The sequence below is a fragment of the Hylobates moloch genome, unplaced genomic scaffold (genome assembly GCF_009828535.3).
Source record: "Hylobates moloch isolate HMO894 unplaced genomic scaffold, HMol_V3 SCAFFOLD_12, whole genome shotgun sequence".
In the NCBI taxonomy this organism is placed as follows: domain Eukaryota; kingdom Metazoa; phylum Chordata; class Mammalia; order Primates; family Hylobatidae; genus Hylobates; species Hylobates moloch.
Window position 1 is genome coordinate 20,677,267 of NW_026652287.1, and position 20,209 is coordinate 20,697,475.

The window sequence follows — 20,209 nt, forward strand, 5'->3', positions numbered from 1 at the left end:
GGCCTTTATTTCATATATGTTATGGACCCTCTTTAATTCAGCCATAGATGGCAAGCCATTTGTTAGAAATTATGGCCAGGTGCAGCTGCTCACGCCTATAGTCCCATCACTTTGGGAGGCTGCAGCGGGCGGATCACCTGAGGTCGGGAGTTTGAGACCAGCCTGGCCAACATGGTGAAACCCCGTCTCTACTAAAAATACAAAAATTAGCCAGGCGTGGTGGTGTGTATCTGTCATGCCAGTTATTCAGGAGGCTGAGACAGGAGAATTGCTTAAACCCAGGAGGCAGAGGTTGCAGTGAGTCAAGATTGCACCATTGCACTGCAGTCTGGGCGACAGAACGAAACTCCATCTCAAAAAGAGAGAAATTATGCCCAAATCCGAGCAAGGTGGCTCACGCCTGTAATCCCAGCACTTTGGGAGGCTGAGGTGGACAGACTGCTTGAGCCCAAGAATTTAAGACCAGCCTGGGCAACATAGTGAGACCTCATCTCTACAAAAAAAAAATAAAAAAATTAGCTGGGCATGGTTCCGCACACTTGTAGTTCCAGCTACTCAGGAGGCTGAAGTGGGAGGATTGCTTGAGCCTGGGAGATTGAGACTGCAGTGAGCCATGATTGTGCCACTGCACTCCAGCCTGGGTGACAGAGTAAGACCTTGTCTAAAAAAAAAAAAAAAAAATTATTCTCAAGATTTGATTAACCTTTACCTTGATCTTGCTAATGGGTAACTGTGGCCCATTTCACAGATGCCTCATCCCAAAGGCTACCTCATCAGGAGAGACACTTAAAGGATTGGTTGTCTAAATGAGAGGGAATAGAATTTGAATCAAAAAGCAAATGAGAAAAGGAGTGAAATATTGCTGTGGTCCTTTTTGAAAGTAAACCTCTGAAATTCATTGCTCTTTTGAAAATTGTGTATCTTGTTTTTAAAGTGCATTTCCCTCCCTTCCTTAAATTTTAAGGTGGAAGGAGATACAGTCACCTTCTCCTTTGAAATGAGAAGTGGCCGTGAACACAACACTCCTGATAAAGCCATGTGGGGCTTTGCTTGCACAGTTCGCGCTCAGGTACTTGAATCTAACCACTGCCGTGGACAAAATGTACTATCTGCTATGTGCCTTGATTACATACATCATATTTGCCTTGGAAACAGGGCAGAATATGAGTCACTCTTTCATCTTTCTCTTCTAGTTGGCACGAGTCAACTCCTTGCAGTTAGTAGTACTTTTACAGAATAAAACTAGCCGTGATCTAAAATCAACTCAGCAGCACAGAAATAAATCTATTGATTGGAGCTCCCTCTTCAAAGCTTGGGGAGGTGACCTGACCCCAGCATCTTTCCACAGGGCAAAGAGGACTCAATAGAACTTAATAGAAATAAGCACTTGGATCCTGGGTTTTAAGAGTAGTTAAGCATCCTGCTGGGCATGGTGGCTCACACCTGTAATCCCAGCACTTTGGGAGGCTGAGGTGGGCGGATCAACTGAAGTCAGGAGTTCGAGATCAGCCTGGCCAACTTGGTGAAACCCCGTCTCTACTAAAAATGCAAAAATTAGCCAGGTGTGGTGTGGTGGCGGGCACCTGTAGTCCTAGCTATTCGAGAGGCTGAGGGAGGAGAATCACTTGAACTGGGAGGCAGAGATTGCAGTGAGCTGAGATCATGCCACTGTACTCCAGCCTGGGTGATAGAGTGAGACTCTGTCTCAAAAATTGAAACAAACAAACAAAAAAAAAACAGAGTACTTAAGCATCCTACTTAAGTTGCTGATTCCAGTTGCCTGATTCCAAAAACGTATTTTAGACTTTGAGGTTTCTTAAGCTTAACCAAGCTAAGACTCTCCAGAGTGGCATTAACCGCTAGAATGTAAGCTCCCTGAGAGCAGGGATCTTCATTTCATTCTGCGATGTATCTCAGGCACCTAGTACAATGGCTGGCAGACATAGGACACCCAGTAAATTATTTCTTGAATGAATTCACTGCAGTCATTGACAACATCACAGTTTGAGCACAGGGTGGAAGTGAAAAAACGAAATAGTGATTTATACTTAGGTGGGCACAACAGAGAGGAAGCTATCAAAGAATCAGGCTTCTTTATTTCATTTGTACTACTTATTTGATTTGTACTATTGTATATGGGGTCTGATCAACTATTTTCTCTCCAAAAATGTGTTGAGACTTCACTCTGGTCATTCCAGTGCCACCATCTAGTCACGATTTGGGTGCTGTACCTGTGTCCCCTAGCAGTGATACTCGATGCTGCTCTGTAGAACCCTGTGGTTGGGGACAGCGTAGTGTGGGGCAGCACAGGTAGTAGCCTCTGCCAGTGTGCACTGACCAGCGTGGTTTACCCCTGTCTGCATTGTAGGAGTCTTCGGAGGATGTCTCAGGAGGCTTGCCCTTTCTGGTAGACCTGGCTTTAGGTCTGTCTGTGTTAGCTTGTTCCATGTTAAGAATCCTGTACAATGGACCAGAAATTACCAAAGAAGAAGAAGCCTGTCAGGAGCTATTGCGGTCCAAACTTTTACAAAGGTAACAAAAAGGTTGAAATTGAGCTAGTGTTGCCTGCAAAGGAAAAAGGACTTTATGTGGAAAAATCCTTCTGGTACATTTCCCAGGTGATTGTGCCTACTGCCTGGCAATTTCATGGGTGTCATTGTGTCTAAGAAATAAAATGAAAATTACACCATAGTGCTTTCTGGCCCTTACTTTACTAAATTTAAAATTACGTCTTTGAACTGCATAAGCTTTTCTCCAACACAATTATTGTCTAATTAAATTGAATGATTCCCCAAGAGGATGGGTGGATGTGTGATAAAGCAAACACAGCAAATGTTTATTGTACAATCTAGACAAATGTGTCTGTGGACATTAACCATGTCATTCTTTCAGCTTTTCTGTACATTTAAAAGTTTTAATGATTAAATATTGGGGGGGAGCTAGATCCCCAAAGATGGGCTTTCATACAATGCTCACTTTTCTTTAGCTTCTGGAGAAGGTTTGATGAGTAATTACTTAACACAGAATGTGATCCTTCATATGTTTGATGTATCCGCAAACATCCAATAGCTTTCCAATAATCTTGTTGAGAGAGGAAGTGAAGAGCCTCTTTTCTGTCTGCTCAGGTGCCAGTGGCAGGTGGAGGCCAATGGCGTGATCTCCCCTGCCCTTACTCCGAGCCCCTCTCCACTGCCTCTGACCATAGAGGAAGACAGAGAATTCACCTACCCCTCTGATGTCCTCGTGCCTCCTGTTGGAAACTACTTTGATCTGCCTCGGATCAGACTGCCTCCAGGAATCATGATAAAGCTCAGGGAAATTTCTGGGCGTGCTAGACCTCAATTTAGACCAAGTATAAAGTATGTTGCTGCGTAGTGTTTTACTTTTCCCAATGGGAAAAAAAGTTTAAACAATTGAAATGGGTGTATTTCTTCTGTGGTCTAGTAAATGAAACTTTAATTTTATGTTTACTCCATGAATGTTAAAATTAACCAAGTCTGGAGGGCCCACCAGGCAGTATTCCAGATTAGGGGCTCTCAAAATTTGGCCCTCCAGTCAGCAGCACTGGCATCACTTGGGAACTTGTTGGTTCTTGGACCCCATTTTACACCTATTGAATCGGAAGGTCTGAGGATGGGGCGCAGCTTAACAAGTTTCCCATTTGATGCATGCTAAAGTGTGACAAGTGCTAGGTTTATCTCTAGTATTTTCACCTTCTACCAGCAGTCAGCCTCTACTTTACTTTCCAGAGTCTAGAGACCTGTATTTATTTTTGATGCCTAGAGAAATGGTGAGGAGTTCTCTAATGTAGAATGTACAGACTTACAGTTACAAATGTCTGTGGTATTCTTGCTTAAAGTCAAGTCTGTTTTGCAGGCCTCTGCTCTGCCTCCTGAGGCAGGATTTCAGAGAGAAAACTTTAGAAAATATATGAAATTTAAAATGAAAAAAACACAGAAAACACTATTGTTTTCAGCCCAACATCTATATGTACTGAACACTGCAGGCCATAATACTGCATAAAATTAATTAGTGGATAGATGCTGCTGAAGATCTTTTCTTAGCCTTAGCCCTCTTCCAGCTGTAATATGTCTCTACCTCAAAATGTAGCAATCCTAGAAAATGAAGTCTTTTTTTTTTTTTTTTGAGAGGGAGTCTCGCTCTGTCACACAGGCTGGAGTGCAGTGACGTGATCTCGGCTCACTACAACCTCTGTCTCCTAGATTCAAGAGATTCTCCTGCCTCAGCCTCCTGAGTAACTGGGACTAAAGGCACATGCCACTACACCCAGCTAATTTTTGTATTTTTAGTAGAGATGGGGTTTCTCCATGTTGACCAGGCTGGTCTCAAACTCCTGACCTCAAGTGATTCGCCCGCCTCAGCCTCCCAAAGTGCTAGGATTACAGGCTGAAGTCTCTACTCTTGATTTTCAGCTTTATCAGCCAATGTCAGTTTTATCAGTTAATATACTAAATTATTTGCCAACATAAGACTCCAACAATGCCATTATACTATTCATACCTCTTACTCTATTGTAATAAAGGAGGTGTGATGAATATTTAATATCTTTAGATCAAAGCCTAAGTTCTCCAACCTATAAAATACTATCTTGGGCCTGGGGCATGGTGGCTCATGCCTGTAATCCCAATACTTTGGGAGGCCAAGTCAGGAGGATCGCTTGAGCCCAGGAGTTCAAGACCAGCCTGAGCAACATAGTGAGAAACCGCCACCCTAAATTTTTTTTTCTTAAATTAGCTGAGCATGGCAGCATGCACCTGTAGTCTCAGCTACCCAGGAGGCTGAGGCAGGAGGATCCCTTGAGCCCAGGAGTTTGAGGCTGCAGTGAGCCATGATTGCTCCACTGAACTGCAGCCTAGGTGACAGAGGGAGACCCTGTTTCTAAAAAAATAAAAAATAAAGATAAAATACAGTATTGAGAAGCTGAGAGCATGGCATATATCTGACTGATTTCCATTGTGATCACAGAGAAGTGATTCAGCCAGACGTGATGGAGGAAATGGTGGTATCTTGTGTTATTAAGCACTTGAACTTGGTTGATGCACTGCAGTCTCTAATAAATTTCCAATATCAAGAGGAACATGCTGAAGAATATGATTTATTATGTAAAATTATGGGAGAGACCTTTAAGAAGCTCAATGCCATGGAGAGACAGCTGCAGGTAAATGTCTGATAACTGTTGGAAATAATTTCTTTTATGAAAATTTAAAGAAATTTAGAATGTGATCTAATTTTTAAAATTACTATTATGACTAAAATTTTGAATTGTACTTGTTTTTATTTTGCATCCATTTTAATGTATTTATTAGAGTGTTGCAGAACTGGAACAAAAATGGCAAAGTGAAGTTGATGATGCCATGCAGGGGAAACTGGAGAACAACATGCCTTTCTTTTATGATTACCATTTTAATGAGGTGAGCAAAGTGTATGATTTGTCACTGGGGCATTGCCATTTAGAGAGCAAAGGTATATACTGTGTGTGTGTGTGTGTGTGTGTGTAGAGGTAAAATAATGTCATTTCCTAAAATGTTGCACACTCCAAAAACATACCCATTCTTTAAAAGAGGCTAAATGAAAATTGATTAGATCAGCATGCAGTATACAAATAATTACTCATTAGGTTGTTTTTTTAACTGATTAATAGTTTTATAAAGATATATAAAGAAGTTGTCATCATGGTCAAATTTTGCTTTCAAGCCTTAAAAAACAAAAAATAGGCAAAATTATAAGCCCTGAAAGAATTCCCAGAAAGTAGTCAATGCCATTTTTAATCATTAAAATATCAAATAATAACTTACAAATGAGTTTCAAGCATAGAAATGTGGACCAAAGGTGGTGGTTTTTCTCTGAAATTTTCTGTTCATTTTAATATATGTATAGTAAAACTTGGTTCTTGCAGATCCTGCATACCATCTTTTTTTTCTTTAGAACAAAATGAAAGAACTAGAACTTTTATGTTCAATGAAGGAAGTCTCCTTTGATGGGAATGATCTTGAAAACATGGTCCTATCACTGAGGTTAGTCGTATTAATAACTATTAAGGCTATTATCACCTTGATGCTCAAAACACATTGTAAAGGTCTAGTCTCTTAATAAATATATTTTTTAATGTCGTGAATTTAGTAAACATTTTAGAGTTGGAACTCATTTGGTAAATTGGAAATTTTGGTTTTAGCCTTCAAAAGTTAGCATAGGCATTTGAAACAGAAAAAGGAACCAGAAGTGGCCAGAGTTTCTAACACTGTTCCTTGGATGAGGAAACAGGGAAGTAAGCAGTATTGATTAGGTTACTTTTGCTTAGTTTCCCCTGTGTCTTCGCTTACTCTTTGTAAACATTTTTTTTTAATAGTTGTTTTTGGTAAGCTAGAGAACAACTCAATGCACATCAGTCTTTCTTTATAGGGAGAAGTTCCTACAAGAAGTGAATTCTCTTATTCAGAAACCCTCACACCCACTGGCTAAAACAAAGACGTTAGTGAAGAGTTTAATGAACCGAGCCGAGCTGTTGCTGCATGTCACCATCGCGGCCCAGTCGGGCCTCACGAGAAGCATCTCTGGAACCCCTGCTGAAACACCAGGTACTGCTCAAAGATAGCCCCTAATCGGCTTCTGATCCTACTCTGTTCATATAAGACACATCAGCTATATTTTAAAAAATTCACTCTTGGGTACTCTGAGAAAGGAAAACAAAAGGAAATTTTAACATATTTAATTTTGCCTTGTCTACAAAGCACCTGAGTGACAAAAGAAAAACAAAGAAATACTTGTATGTCATTAAATTCCTGTGGTCAACTTCTTGTTTTCTTTATTTTATTTTTTGAGACTGAGTCTTGCTCTGTTGCCCAGGCTGGAGTGCAGTGGTGCAATCTTGGCTCACCGGAACCTCCACCTCTCGGGTTCAAGCAATTCTTCTGCTTCAGTCTCCCTAGTAGCTGGGATTACAGGCGCATGCCACCATGTCTGGCTAATTTTTGTATTTTTAGTAGAGACGGGGTTTCACTATGTTGGCTAGGTTGGTCTCGAACTCCTGACCTCAGGTGATCCGCCCGCCTTGGCCTCCCAACATGCTAGGATTACAGGTGTGAGCCACTGTGACCGTTTTTGTTTTCATACATATGTAATTATATTTCATAGTAACATATACAATTAGTCAACATCATGAATCTTGTAACATCATTTTTTCCTCTTTACTTGAAGCTGAGTTTGTATTTCATCTTTAGTAATTATGTGGAACCTTGTGGTATGACTTCCTGGGAATTAACTTTTTCTAGGTCACATTTATTTTTTATTTTTATTTTTTTACTTTTTTGAGATGGAGTGTCACTCTGTTGCCCAGGCTGGAGTGCGGTGGCACAATCTCTGCTCACTGCAGTCTCTGTCTCCCAGGTTCAAGCGATTCTTCTGCCTCAGCTTCCCAGGTAGGTGGGATTACAGGCACTCACCACCATGCCCAGCTAATTTTTGTATTTTTAGTAGAGACAGGATTTTGCTATGTTGGCCAGGCTGGTCTTGAACTCCTGACCTCAGGTGATCTGACCACCTCAGCCTCCCAAAGTGCTGGGATTACAGGGGTGAGCCACCACGCCTGGCCTAGGTCACATTTTAATTGTTAGTCTAAAAATGCATCTCTCAGGAAAATCACTGAGTCTTCTTACTTAAGACAGGATCTGTAACATGGCACAGCCCACAAGCATTCATTATTAACCTGAGAGATAAAGTTAAATAAACATGTTCTTAAATGAAAGAATCCATGTTACATAGCCCCATTGCCCAGTGGGCAGTAGGGAGCAGGCAAACTTGTTTTCATCCCAACTGGTCATCTAAGGCTCTTACTTGGGATTCGAAGTCTAGGAGGACTCCCAGGGTCTCACTCTCTAATACAGGTTCTCCCTGAGAACTTTGGGGGAAGACACAGGTTTGGGAGAAAGTGTGTGGTACAATCACATGCCAGGATGGTCTGCTATACACATAAGCCCTTGTTAAAGGTCCCGTATATAGACCTGACCACTTAGTAAGGCTGTTAGTACTGTCCCAGATGCTCTTGACCTCAGAGATAACAGTATCTTCAAAAATTATACTTTTTTTATATTTAAGCTGTCTAACCACTCTTAAGACAGATACAAAATGGTTTTCTCATCTGGGCACGGTGGCTTATGCCTGTAATCCCAGAACTTTGGGAGGCCAAGGCAGGAGGATCGCTTAAACCAGGAGTTCAAGACCAGGCTTTGCCACATAGCAGGACCTGGTCTCTACAAAAAAATATGAAACTTAGCCAGGCATGGTGGCATGCACCTGTAATCCCAGCTACTTGGGAGCCTGAGTTGGGAGGATTGCTTGAGTCCAAGAGTTCAAGGCTGCAGTAAGCCATGATTGTAGCACTGCACTTCAGCCTGGGCAACAGAGCAAGACCCTGTCTCTAAATAAATAAATTAGTGAAAATTTTAGAAAAATAAAACAATTTTTTTTCTGCACTTTCTCAACATCTTTTTTTCTTAGCTAGTCTTGACATAGAGTTTTATCTTCTTCCATTTAAGGATTGTTTTATAAAACATCTATTTCCCTGGACAGGGTTAAGGAGTATATCTTATAGAAAGACCCGTTCAGATTCCAACTCAAGTGTGATATTTATTCCTACCAACTATGATCAAAGCAGAGGTATCACTAAATGACAGTAAATCAGTTAAATAAATCTGGGGTTAAAGTGGGGGAAAAGGCCATCTCTGAAAAAAATGGATTTGGATGTATTTGAATTAAGAACTTTGGGCCAGGTGTGGTAGCTCACACCTGTAATCCTGGCACTTTGGGAGGCCAAGGTGGGCAGATCACTTGAAGTCAGGAGTTCGAGACCAGCCTGGCCAACATGGCGAAACACTGTCTCTACTAAAAAAATACAAAAGTTACCTGGGCGTGGTGGTGCACACCTGTAATTGCAGCTACTTGGGAGGCTGAAGCAGGAGAATCGCTTGAACCTGGGAGATGAAGGTTGCAGAAAGCCGAGATCACACCACTGCACTGCATCCTGGGTGACAGAGCGAGACCCATCTCAAAAAAATAAGAAATTGAAAAATTAAAAAAAAGAAATTTGTGCTTTCCGGCAATACTTTCTGTGTCCTCTGTTGCTTTTTAGAATGCGTACGTTAAAGGGAACATTGATAGCTATGAAATTCAATGAATTTTTCAGCTTTTCTTTGGAAAACCAATTTAATAAAAAGATTTTAATTTTTTTAAGTTAAAATAATTTTTAACCTAATACTTAGGTTAAAAAATTGATGTAAAAACCATCAGTATGCTGTGCTAGCGAGATTGGTGGCTGAACTGTGATAGAAAGCAAAGATACACTTAGACTGTTGGGTAGTTCTGTGTTGCATTTGGCTGTTGTACAGATAGCAGAAATGTCAGCCTTTTTTATTCCTTTTTTTCCAGCTTGTAAATCAGCTTCTGAAACAAAAGTGATATCTCATGCTGTCAGGCAGCCTGTTTTTCTTCGCAGCATGTCAGCTCCTTCTGACCTGGAAATGATTGGTAATGAAGATTTGGAATTTACTAGAGCAAATCAGAGGTAAATGGCTAATGGCCAGGGTTGGGTTCCCACATGCAGCTGAATGCATTCATCAAAACAAGCTCCCTGAGTGTGTTTCTCGTCTTGCCAGTCTGTTCTGTGTTCCCCGTAGGCGTCGCCACGTGACCAGCCACCGCAGCAGCTCCTTTACACTCCTGCAGTCGCTGGCCATTGAGGACAGCAGGGACAAGCCCACCTACAGCGTCCTGCTAGGGCAGCTGTTTGCTTTCATCGGCACCAACCCTGACCAAGCTGTACGTCACATTTTGCAGGCTCCAGATGAATAGCACCTAACAGCATGCGGGGTCTTGTGGCAGTTAGCAGGAGTCAAGTGTCCCTCCTTCTTGTGCATTTCAGGTGTCCAGCAGCAGTTTTCTTTTGGCTGCACAGACAAGGTGGCGGCGGGGAAACACTCGCAAGCAGGCACTGGTGCACATGCGGGAATTGCTGACAGCTGCCGTGCGAGTCGGGGGAGTGACGCATCTTGTGGGTCCAGTGACAATGGTCCTTCAGGGAGGACCCAGGTTAGTTGTTTCTGTTAGTTTATACTGTCCTTTCTAGAATGGTCAGAGCCATTCCAAAGATATTCTTGGGTCCCAAACATAGGCGGTAGTATTTGCTAATGCTTTCCTCTAAAATATTTATATAAAAGTGGTACATGATCTTGCAAAAAACTCAACATGTTAATAGAACGTAAAACCCTCGGTATTCACCTTCTTCTCCTGAATTCCATTCTGTCCATTAAGAGCTCATTACAGCAACCATACATGAATAAGCAGCTGTATAATTATTTTTGTACACATAAATGTGTTTGTGTGTAAATTTTTTTCAACTTAATTCAGATTATATTATCCCTGCCTTTCTATAACCATGGTTGTTTTGCTCAGTATGTCTTAGATATCTCAGATATCTGTGTTTTCGTATCAGCACATATAGGTCTGGTCTGCTTTATCTTTTTTTTATTTGACACAGAGTCTCACTCTGTCACCAAGGCTGGAATGCAGTGGCACAATCTTGGCTCATGGCAGCCTCCGCCTCCCGGGTTCAAGTGATTCTCGTGCCTCAACCTCCCAAGTAGCTGGGATTACAGGCACATGCCACCACACCTGGCTAATTTTTATATTTTTAGTAGAGATGGGGTTTCACCGTGTTGGCCAGGCTGGTCTCAAACTCCCTACCTCAGGTGATCTGCCTGCCTCGGCCTCCCAAAGTGCTGTGATTACAGGCATGAGCCACCGTGCCCAGCCTTTTTTTTTTTTTTTTAAACAGATTCTTGTTCTGTCACCCAAGCTGGCATGCAATGGCATGATCATGGCTCACTGCAGCCTTGACCTCCCCAGGTTCAAGCAATCCTCCCACCTCAGCCTCCCAAGTAGCTGGGACTATAGGTGCATACCACCACGCCTAGCTAATATATTTATTTTTTGTGGAGACGGGGTCTTGCCATGTTGCCCAGGCTGGTCTCAAATTTCTGGGCTCAAGGGATCCACCTGTCTCAGTCTCCCAGACTGCTGGGATTAAAGGCATGAGCCACCACACCTGGCTGCTTTAAGATTTTTAAGAGCTCATAGATATACATTATATAGATGACCTTTTCTAAAAAACTTAACTCATCCTCTGCTGATGGACACGTAGGTTCATTTGTCTTTATTTCTTTTGTTTTTGTTTTGTTTTGTTTTTGCATTAACAACCTCCTTTTACCTATATTTTTATATTTTTCCATGACTGTTATTACTGAACCAATTTCTAAAAATGTAATCGTAGATACTAACTCTGAAGATGATTTTATAACTCATTTGTGAGTTGTTCTATATGAGCTTCCTATTGGTCTTCAAAGATCTTCAAGTAGAAATAGAAAACGCATTTCTCTACAAGCCCTGGACTGGAGCTGCTGGAGGCTGCTGTGCTTTCTGACAGTTCTTTGAGGAATTCTGGCCAACAGGCAGAGAGGGTCCAGTGGCTGGAGGAAAATGGGTTAATTAAGAGCTGAAGTGAGTATCTTGAGAAATCTTGAGATCCTCCCACCTCAGCCTTCCAAGTAGCTGGGACTACAGGAGAGGTCAGACTATTCTTTGGAAACAAGTCCAAAATTTCAGTGGCTTAAAAGTCAAAATTTTGTTGGGCCCAGTGGCTCATACCTATAATCCCAGCACTTAAGGAGGCCAAGGCAGGAGGATCACTTGAGGCGAGGAGTTCAAGACCAGCCTGGGCAATATAGTGAGACCTTGTCTCTACAAAAAAGAAAAAATTAGCTGGAGTGGTGGGGCATGCCTGTGGTCCCAGCTACTGGCGAAGCTGAGGCAGGAAGATCGCTTGAGGCCAGGAGGTTGAGGCTGCAGTAAGCTATGATCGCACCACCCTGCACTTCAGCCTGGGCAACAGAGCAAAACCTTGTCACAAAAAAATGAAGAAGACAAAATTTTAGGTCTTGCTTCTGTTCGTGATGGGTTCATGCTGGCTCATGGTAATCACAGAGGAGGAAACCATCACCTTGAGAGCTGCCAGGCTCCTTGTCAGCACTCTGGCTCATAGACCAGACTTGTCACTGCCCAGCCAACCACAGGGTGCCCAGAAAGAAATAGTGAAAAGCCCTAATGATTACCACAGCCTATTTCTAGAATTTAATTTCTCCATAAAACTGGCAGCACTATTCCTTTTTCCCTCGATTATTGTCATTTGTCAGAAAGCTGAAAAAAAAAAATGTAGAAAATGCCAAAAAATAAAATGAAAATCACCTACAAGTACACCCTCTTAAGATAACATCTGTTAATACTTTAGTGTCTGTGTTCTAACTGTAGATGTCTCCTGTAGTGTTCTTAGTGGTTCTGTAGCACTGCATTATATGCTTGAAACTTTAACAAATTCCCTATTTTTGAACATTAGGTTTTGCTTGTTTGTTTTTGCTTTTATAAACAATACTATGTTGCATGTCTTTGTAGATAAATCCTGATAGTTTCAGTTCTAAACTAATATTAATTGGTATAGAATCGGCCCTATGTTGTGTTTTTACATTGGGAAGGTTTTATTTTATATCAACTAGGCTTTCATCTTCTGCTAATAACTGAAGTGTGAACTCAAAAACAGGCACTTAGCTAATCCATTTGAGCCTTTGTTGTCTCATTGATAAAACTGCCTTGGCTAGGCACAGTGGCTCAGGCCTGTAATCCCAGCACTTTGGGAGTCCGAGGTGGGAGGATTACTTGAGCTCAGTAGTTTGAAACCAGCCTGGGCAACATAGCAAAAGTCAAAAAAATTAGCCGGATGTGGTGGTGTGCATCTGTGGTCCCAGCTACTTGGGAGGCAGAGGTGGGGAGGATCACCTGAGCTCAAGAGATCAAGGCTGCAGTGAGCTGTGATCGTACCACTACACTCCAGCCCAGGTAACAGACCAAGACCCTGTCTCTAAAAAAAAAGAAAAGAAACTTATAGTATTCAGTGCTACTTAGATTATTGTAGACGTGTCTGAAATAACTGGTTTCATGATCAAATAAGTTTGGAAAATGTTGAATGTCCTCTGCTTGTAGAGAGGCCATTCACTTTACCCTTACTGAAGGCTCTGAAAAGTCCTACAGTAGTCTGTTTTAATTTCCCTAACCCAGGATTTCCCAGACTTTTCTGGAGTGTAGACCACTGTTTTGGAGGCACACCTAAAACTTCTGCCCAGCAGTCTTGGATAGTTTGGGAAACACTGAGCTGGATGTTCTTCAAGATCCCTTCAGGGGATCTGGATTCATCCAGATACTCTAGAGTTTCTCAAGAGGCCTCTCCTGCTCAGCCACTCTTCTTGACGTGGTTCAGGAAGCCTGAGCTTTGGTTTCTCTTTCACAGAATTGAAGAACTCACATGTGGTGGGATGGTCGAGCAGGTCCAGGAAGCCTTTGGCGAGACCATGACCTCTGTTGTGTCTTTGTGTGCTCGTTACCCTATCGCTTGCGCAAATAGCATTGGACTCTTATGTACCATACCTTACACCAGGTAAGTGTGGAAAGGCCTTTTGTTATATGTAAGTTACACTGCAGTATAGTCAATTAAGTGAAAGTATTTTTAATTTTAAAAATTGGATTTTTTGCTTTCATTATCCAGAACTAGCTATACAAAACTTTTCTCCTGAAAGACACTTAAGGTTCCTATGTAAATTTCTTATTATTGAGTTCCTACATGACTAAATGCAGCCATTAGGATTATATTACATTGTGAAGATACAGAGGTTCAAAGAAAAATAAAAGGTCCCTAGGAAATTACTTACATATTTGGCAGAAATATTTTGCATATACACATTTATTTCCTCTCTTGGGTCACTTAGTTACTAATTTGAAGATGTCGAGCATTCATTGAATCCCCTTAGGACAAAATACATGATTTTTTTCCATCATGGCAACATTGAGTTGATTCCATCGAGTTTTGCTTTGATATTGTATATAAACAAACCAGAATTTGAAGTTCCTTGTTAATGAAGGGAATCATCATTATAAGAAAATCATTTTGTGTTTGATTGCACATGGCAATATCCTAAGTTGTAGGGAAAGAACTGCACCAGCATGTTTTATGCCCCTTTGAACCTCACATGAGAGTTTCCTGAGTATTGGTCAGTTACGTTTATCTAGTGTAATCCATGACCCTTTGTCAGGAGCGAAGAGAAGTGCCTGGTACGCAGTGGCCTTGTGCAGCTCATGGATCGACTGTGTAGCTTGAGCAGTCAGACCGAGTCCAGCTCCAGTGAGAAACAGACCAAGAAGCAGAAGGTGGCCACCATGGCCTGGGCTGCCTTCCAGGTGCTTGCCAACCGCTGTGTTGAGTGGGAAAAAGAGGAAGGTGAGATGCCGGACTCCTTTCTAGAGCTCACCGATTTCTTCTATTGGTGTGTTAGTTTATTGGTTTTTTTATGCTAATGAGAGAGAGAAAGGCTCTATTAAATGACATGATCAGATGGGTTAAATCAGTGGATGATTGCATAAGAGACTTTTCCTCAGTGTGGTTCTATGAAAACTTAACAGCATTATGATGAGACTAAATGATATCCCTGTACCCTGAAGGAGTATAGTAATCCCAGGAAATTGAGAAGATATTTTTTATTCTCTCCTTGTCAACACTGCTAACAGTTTCCAAATATATATTTTTTTAATTAAAAAAATTTATTAGATGCAAGGTCTGTCACCCAGGCTAGGGTACAGTGGTGCAATCATAGCTCACTGTAACCTTGACCTCCCTGGCTCATGTGATAAGAGATCCCCCAACCGCAGCCTCCCAAGTAGGACTACAGGCGTACTCTACCGTGCCCAGCTAATGTTTTTTTTTTTGTTGCTGTTGTTTATTTTTAGAGATAGGATCTTGCTATGTTGCCCAGGTTGGTCTCAAATTCCTGGCCTCAAGTAGTCCTCACGCCTTGGCATTCAAAAAAACAAATATTTTTTGAAGTGGCTTTTCAGTTGCATTTTCAAAGTGATGTTTCCAAATTTTATTTTTAGTGACCAATCCAAATAAAAAGTAAACCTGGGCTGGGTGCAGTGACACGTGCCTATAGTCCCAGCCACTCAAAAGGCTGAAGTGGGAAGATTGCTTGAGCTAGGGAGGTCGAGGCTGCAGTGAGCTGTGATCATGCCACTACGCTCCCTGGGCAACAGAGCGAGACCCTGTTTCAAAAAAAAAGTAAACTTGAAGGATAAATTTCCCAATAAGTTTCCAGGCCTGTGTATATAACTTGTTTATTTATCTGTTTATTTGTTCACGATGCATTTTGATGTCTTGAGAGTCTATTATATGCCAGGCAGAAGAATGTCTTGAGAGTCTATTATATGCCAGGCAGAAGATAAGGCATTATTCCTCCCTTAAAAATACGGTCTGGCATAGGCTGGGCACAGTGGCTCACGCCTGTAATCCCGCACTTTGGGAGGCTGAGGAGGGCGGATCACCTGAGGTCAGGAGTTTGAGACCAGCCTGACCAACATGGAGAAACCCTGTCTCTACTAAAAATACAAAATTAGCCGGGCATGGTGGCACATGCCCGTAATCCCAGCTGCTAGGGAGGGTGAGGCAGAATTGCTTGAACCTGGGAGGCGGAGGTTGCGGTGAACCGAGATTGTGCCATTGCACTCCAGCCTGGGCAACAAGAGCGAAACTCCGTCTCAAAAAAAAAAAAAAAAAAAGGTCTGACAGGGAAATAGACCAATAAGCAAATACTTATAGTGTAATCAGTGCCACAGCTGAGGCAGATAGGAAGTGCAGTGGGAGTGTAGAGGTCCCAGAGACCAGCTGTGCTAGGGATCCAGCAAAGCTTCCCAGAGAAGGTGACACAGGAGTTACTCTTGAAGGATGGAGAAGACTTTCGAGCAGAACAGCATGTATAGACTCAGGGATCTAAAAGAGCATGGAAAGTTCAGGAAACAACAAATACTTTTTCATAACTTTTACATGCCTGGGAGGTTCTGGAACTTTGGTGAACATGGAAGAATCCAGAAAGGTCTTTCATTGTGTTTGGGAAAGTATGAGTTAAGAAATCAAGATGTTTTCATCACCAGTGAAATAGTGATTCTTCCCTATCAATCAAAGTATGTTCTTTGGTTATGTATGGATTAATCATACTCAATTTTCATTAATAGTAATGTCTACCCCCCACATTGAGTTATTTTTAAAATAACTATTATCCTTTTTATGTATAGATATTATCTAATGAGGAGACACTATTAGATGGTTCATAAAACATTAAGCAAGATAAATGGACAAGGCTCGCCACCCCCTCAGGCTCACCATGGCACCCTTAGGTTTTCACCAAGCTCTTTTTTTCTTTCTTTAACTGTGAAGGTGGCTCCACAGAGGCTGTGCACTCAGGTCTGGCCCGGCAGGTGTCCAGCCTTCTCACTAACCATCTTGCCCGAGCCACAGAGTGCTGTGGCAACCAGGCTGCTGGGAATGATGCACTCCAGGATGTCCTCAGTCTTCTCAATGATCTCTCAAGGTATGCAAGGTCCAGCCTGGAGCTCTGGGAGAAGCTGGCTTTCCTCTTGAACGATTGGGGTTTCTTTTGGTGGTGGTTGTCTTTTTGAAATAGCCAAATTACTAGGCCATTTTGACACACTCTTGCCTCAAAAAGATAATGGAGGATAAAGTCGTTGAAACATAGTATTTAGTTCCAAAATATAAGGATTATTTAGGTGAATAGCTAAATCATAAACTAATGTATTATCATTTGCTTTAATACCTTACTGATAGCAGCAGCTGCTAACCCTTCCCATAGATGCAGTTGTATTCATTAACCAAAAATCTTACCCTCATTATAGCAAGATTAAAGAGTAATGAGTCAGGGCCTATAATTAACTCACTTTCTCATGCTGTGTCTTTAAAAGAAGATATTCTGTGCTGGTTGTATACTCCCTGTGTGAGCCATGAGGCCCATAAAATATCCACATATGACTGACTGAATGTTATTTAGCTTTCTTGGAATGTAACAGTTTTAGCTATGGCAGATCCTAGAACACTGAAGCCTGTACAACACTGTGTGATAGCTTTGGTCCTGAGGTACTCATTAAGAAAGAATAAATAACATCAATTCCAAAGAGAACTATTTACAAGTTAATCTCTGTTCCCAGATCCAGTCATTCTCCCTAGCAATCATTTATTATAGAATACTTCTCCCCTCTCCCTTAACCTGGTTTACCAGGATCCAAGCCCCCATTCTTTCTGTAACCTCAAAATGGTAGAAAAGCTTCTGTAACTCATGAGAAATTGAGTCTTTACTCTGAAGGCTCCTGTGTATACATGTTAAATAAATTTGTGTCTTTTTTCCTATTAAAAAAATGAAAGAATAAATGACAAACTGAAAAGCTCTTAGTTTGAGTTTCTAAGTCTCAGTGCTCCATGAATCACTCTAAATTTAGGATCTAAGTAAACATCAGAGATCAGAAAATATTCAAAAATCTTTCTTTTTAAGTATTAGTGTTGTTTGGTTTCATCAAATGTTTCCAAAATTCTTAATTCTTCACAGAAGCATAGTGCCAAATTCACGTCTTCCTCATGAAATCAGATTTCATTGGTTTGTTTCATTCAGAGAACTCTTGCTTCTGAATGTCTATAGATCAACATTTCTAGCACTGTTTACCTTTTCTTCCTTTTTTCCCAGGAGCCACATAGGTAAAGCCATCCTGAGCCAGCCAGCTTGTGTGTCCAAACTCCTTTCCCTGCTGCTTGACCAACGCCCGTCTCCAAAGCTGGTCCTTATTATTCTCCAGCTGTGCCGGGCAGCACTGCCCCTGATGAGCGTGGAAGACTGTGGAAATGTGGAGCTCCCACCCTGGAGCTACTCTGTCCCCTCCTTAAACAGTGAGCAGGAGGATCCCAGCGACCCAGCTTCCAAGATCGCCTCCTTGCTCTTAGCAAAGCTGGCAGATTATGTGGTTCCAGGTGAGAAGTTCCTCAGCAGGAGAGTGGCATGGCAGTGCAGCCTTCCTGTGCCCAGTCAGGTCCCCCTTGCATCTGTGCTTCCTGTGATGAAAGAGTGAGTGACAGAGAAGGGAGCGGGGACAGGGGAATGGAGAAGGAGGAAGAGAGATTCCAAATCCCAAACCATTATTTTTCATTTTAGCAGAGCCGCCAAAACAACACTGCAGTTTTCCTGAATGAGCTTTGTTTTTTGCTTAAAGGATGTCAGACAGTTCTTTCTCCAACCGCTTCTGAACCTGACACCACATTGACAAAAACCAGTCCCAAGAATTCCTTGAAAGGAGATAAAGATCCTGGAGAAGAGAGTGAGGCTGTAGATGGCAAGCTCTCGATATTTATCCACAAGCGGGAAGACCAGTCATCCCATGAAGTCCTCCAGCCATTGCTAAGGTGACCATAATGATTGTGATAGATACACGTCCTCAAGCACCACCCATGTCACAGGCACAGTGCTAAGTAAGCCCTGTACATGTATCGACTGCCTCGGCCCTCTTTACACCCCTTTCAGGTAGACACTGTCACTGTGATTCCTGTGGTGACACAGAAAGAAAGAAACTGAGGCAGAGCTGAAATGCAGATGTAGTCTTCTCTGACCACAGAACCCAAGCTCTGAACCACAACTTGATACTGTCTCTCTAAGCACAACTGAGAGCTAAAGCCATGTGGACAATGTATTATTGTCTATGGGAAGTCTCCAGTGTGACTTGGGCTTTGAGAAGGAATAATACAGTTTGATTTTTAGTTGTTGGCATCCTTCAGCTGTTGGTAAATTTAGGTAAACTCCAACTCATTGACTGTGAGCTGGAGAAACAAGAGACACTTTTTTAAACCTTTAATTAGTTGAAGTATGAAATGGTGTGATTACTGAAGAAGAAAGTAAAATTATAATCACTGTCCAAATATTACAAACCTGCAGGGCTTTGTTAGTGGGATCCAGGGCAACAGGAAGGCTTGCCACATAGCACAAGGGAATTCAGAGCAGGTATTTATGTCTCAGATGGAAGAGGCCTCTCTTTACTTAAATGATCTGACGATGTTGTCATCCTCATAATTGAATCCCCTGTCTGCCATTATGGCAACTGAAAACACTAATGGGACCATGGTGTAAATTAAGCGGGATTATGGCAAGTCAGAGCTTATATGAGGAAATCTCCAAGAAACATTCCTGGACATTTCTATGCATCATAGTACAAATTTGGTGAAAGATTTTTTTTTTGGAGAGCCAAGTTCAGGAGGCTGGGGAAGCTGAACTATTAGAAAGGAAGATCCAGTCATTCGCCAAGGGATCACATCTGTGGTGTCATTAAAGTTCCGTCTCCTTGGGGTTTAGATGATGTCCTCAGGCCCTGCTTTTGTTCTGGGTTCATGTCAGTTTTTCATTTTGTGCATTATTTTCATCTGGATTTCTAGATACCCTTACAACTCTAAAAACACTGTTGTTTTGGGCCCTAAAGTGCTATAATTAAGCAGTAATAAATTATTTCCTTTTTGAAAAATTGAGTCTTAAATTGTGGATTTTAAAAGCTAGTGTTAGAGGGCCAGGCATGGTGGCTCATGCCTGTAATCCCAGTGCTTTAGGAGTCCAAGGCAGGAGGATGGCTTGAGCCCAGGAGTTCGAGATGAGCCTGGGCAACATAGTGAGATCCCATCTCTTCAAAAAATACAAAAATTAGCCAAGCATAGTGGCATGAACCTGTGGTCCCAGCATTTGGGAGGCTGAAGTGGGAGAATCACCTGAACCTAGGGAGATCGAGACTGCAGTGAGCTGTGATCACGCCACTGCACTCCAGCCTGGGTGACAGATCAATACCCTGTCTCAAAAAAAAAAAAAAAAGTTAGTGTTAGTGTATAATAGGGCCTCACCATGACTGGGTGGCCCCATGGCATGCAGCCCACTTTTGGCAGTACCTGTAAGGTGTGCTCTGTTCTCTGCCTGCCTTTTTTCAGTAGTTCAGAAGGACGGCCCTTCCGACTTGGTACTGGCGCCAACATGGAGAAAGTTGTGAAGATGGATCGAGACATGACCAAGGTAACCTCATGAGGTTAAAATGATTAAACCCGAAATTGTAGAGTATTTGTCATGCTTTAGATTTTCAGAACAAATTAAGAAAACAAAAAATTAGTTCAAGTTCCACCAAAGAGGCAAGGTGAGAAATTGAAGTCAGTGCCTTAACTGAGGCCATTTTAAAGAGAACTAGT

At 41.9% G+C, this 20,209-nt stretch overlaps 1 protein-coding gene across 8 annotated transcripts in view; it reads left to right on the forward strand.

The window, feature by feature from the left end:
• HECTD4 (HECT domain E3 ubiquitin protein ligase 4) overlaps positions 1-20,209 on the forward strand; it is a 226,734-nt gene that overhangs the window by 132,995 nt on the left and 73,530 nt on the right. For 7 of the 8 annotated variants that reach the window (XR_009209060.1, XM_032168628.2, XM_058425552.1 and 4 more), the window contains exons 23-38: positions 965-1,069; positions 2,369-2,532; positions 3,126-3,359; positions 4,987-5,179; positions 5,328-5,432; positions 5,947-6,035; positions 6,421-6,596; positions 9,442-9,577; positions 9,690-9,831; positions 9,935-10,101; positions 13,406-13,552; positions 14,205-14,389; positions 16,376-16,529; positions 17,691-17,971; positions 18,211-18,400; positions 19,958-20,039. Coding sequence is in view for 7 of the 8 variants with exons in the window: in XM_032168628.2 (XP_032024519.1) it covers positions 965-1,069; positions 2,369-2,532; positions 3,126-3,359; positions 4,987-5,179; positions 5,328-5,432; positions 5,947-6,035; positions 6,421-6,596; positions 9,442-9,577; positions 9,690-9,831; positions 9,935-10,101; positions 13,406-13,552; positions 14,205-14,389; positions 16,376-16,529; positions 17,691-17,971; positions 18,211-18,400; positions 19,958-20,039 (2,550 nt within the window). In the remaining variant the exon portion in view is untranslated. The remainder of the gene's footprint in view (positions 1-964; positions 1,070-2,368; positions 2,533-3,125; positions 3,360-4,986; positions 5,180-5,327; positions 5,433-5,946; positions 6,036-6,420; positions 6,597-9,441; positions 9,578-9,689; positions 9,832-9,934; positions 10,102-13,405; positions 13,553-14,204; positions 14,390-16,375; positions 16,530-17,690; positions 17,972-18,210; positions 18,401-19,957; positions 20,040-20,209) is intronic. The other variant, XM_058425553.1, reaches the window with a different exon arrangement.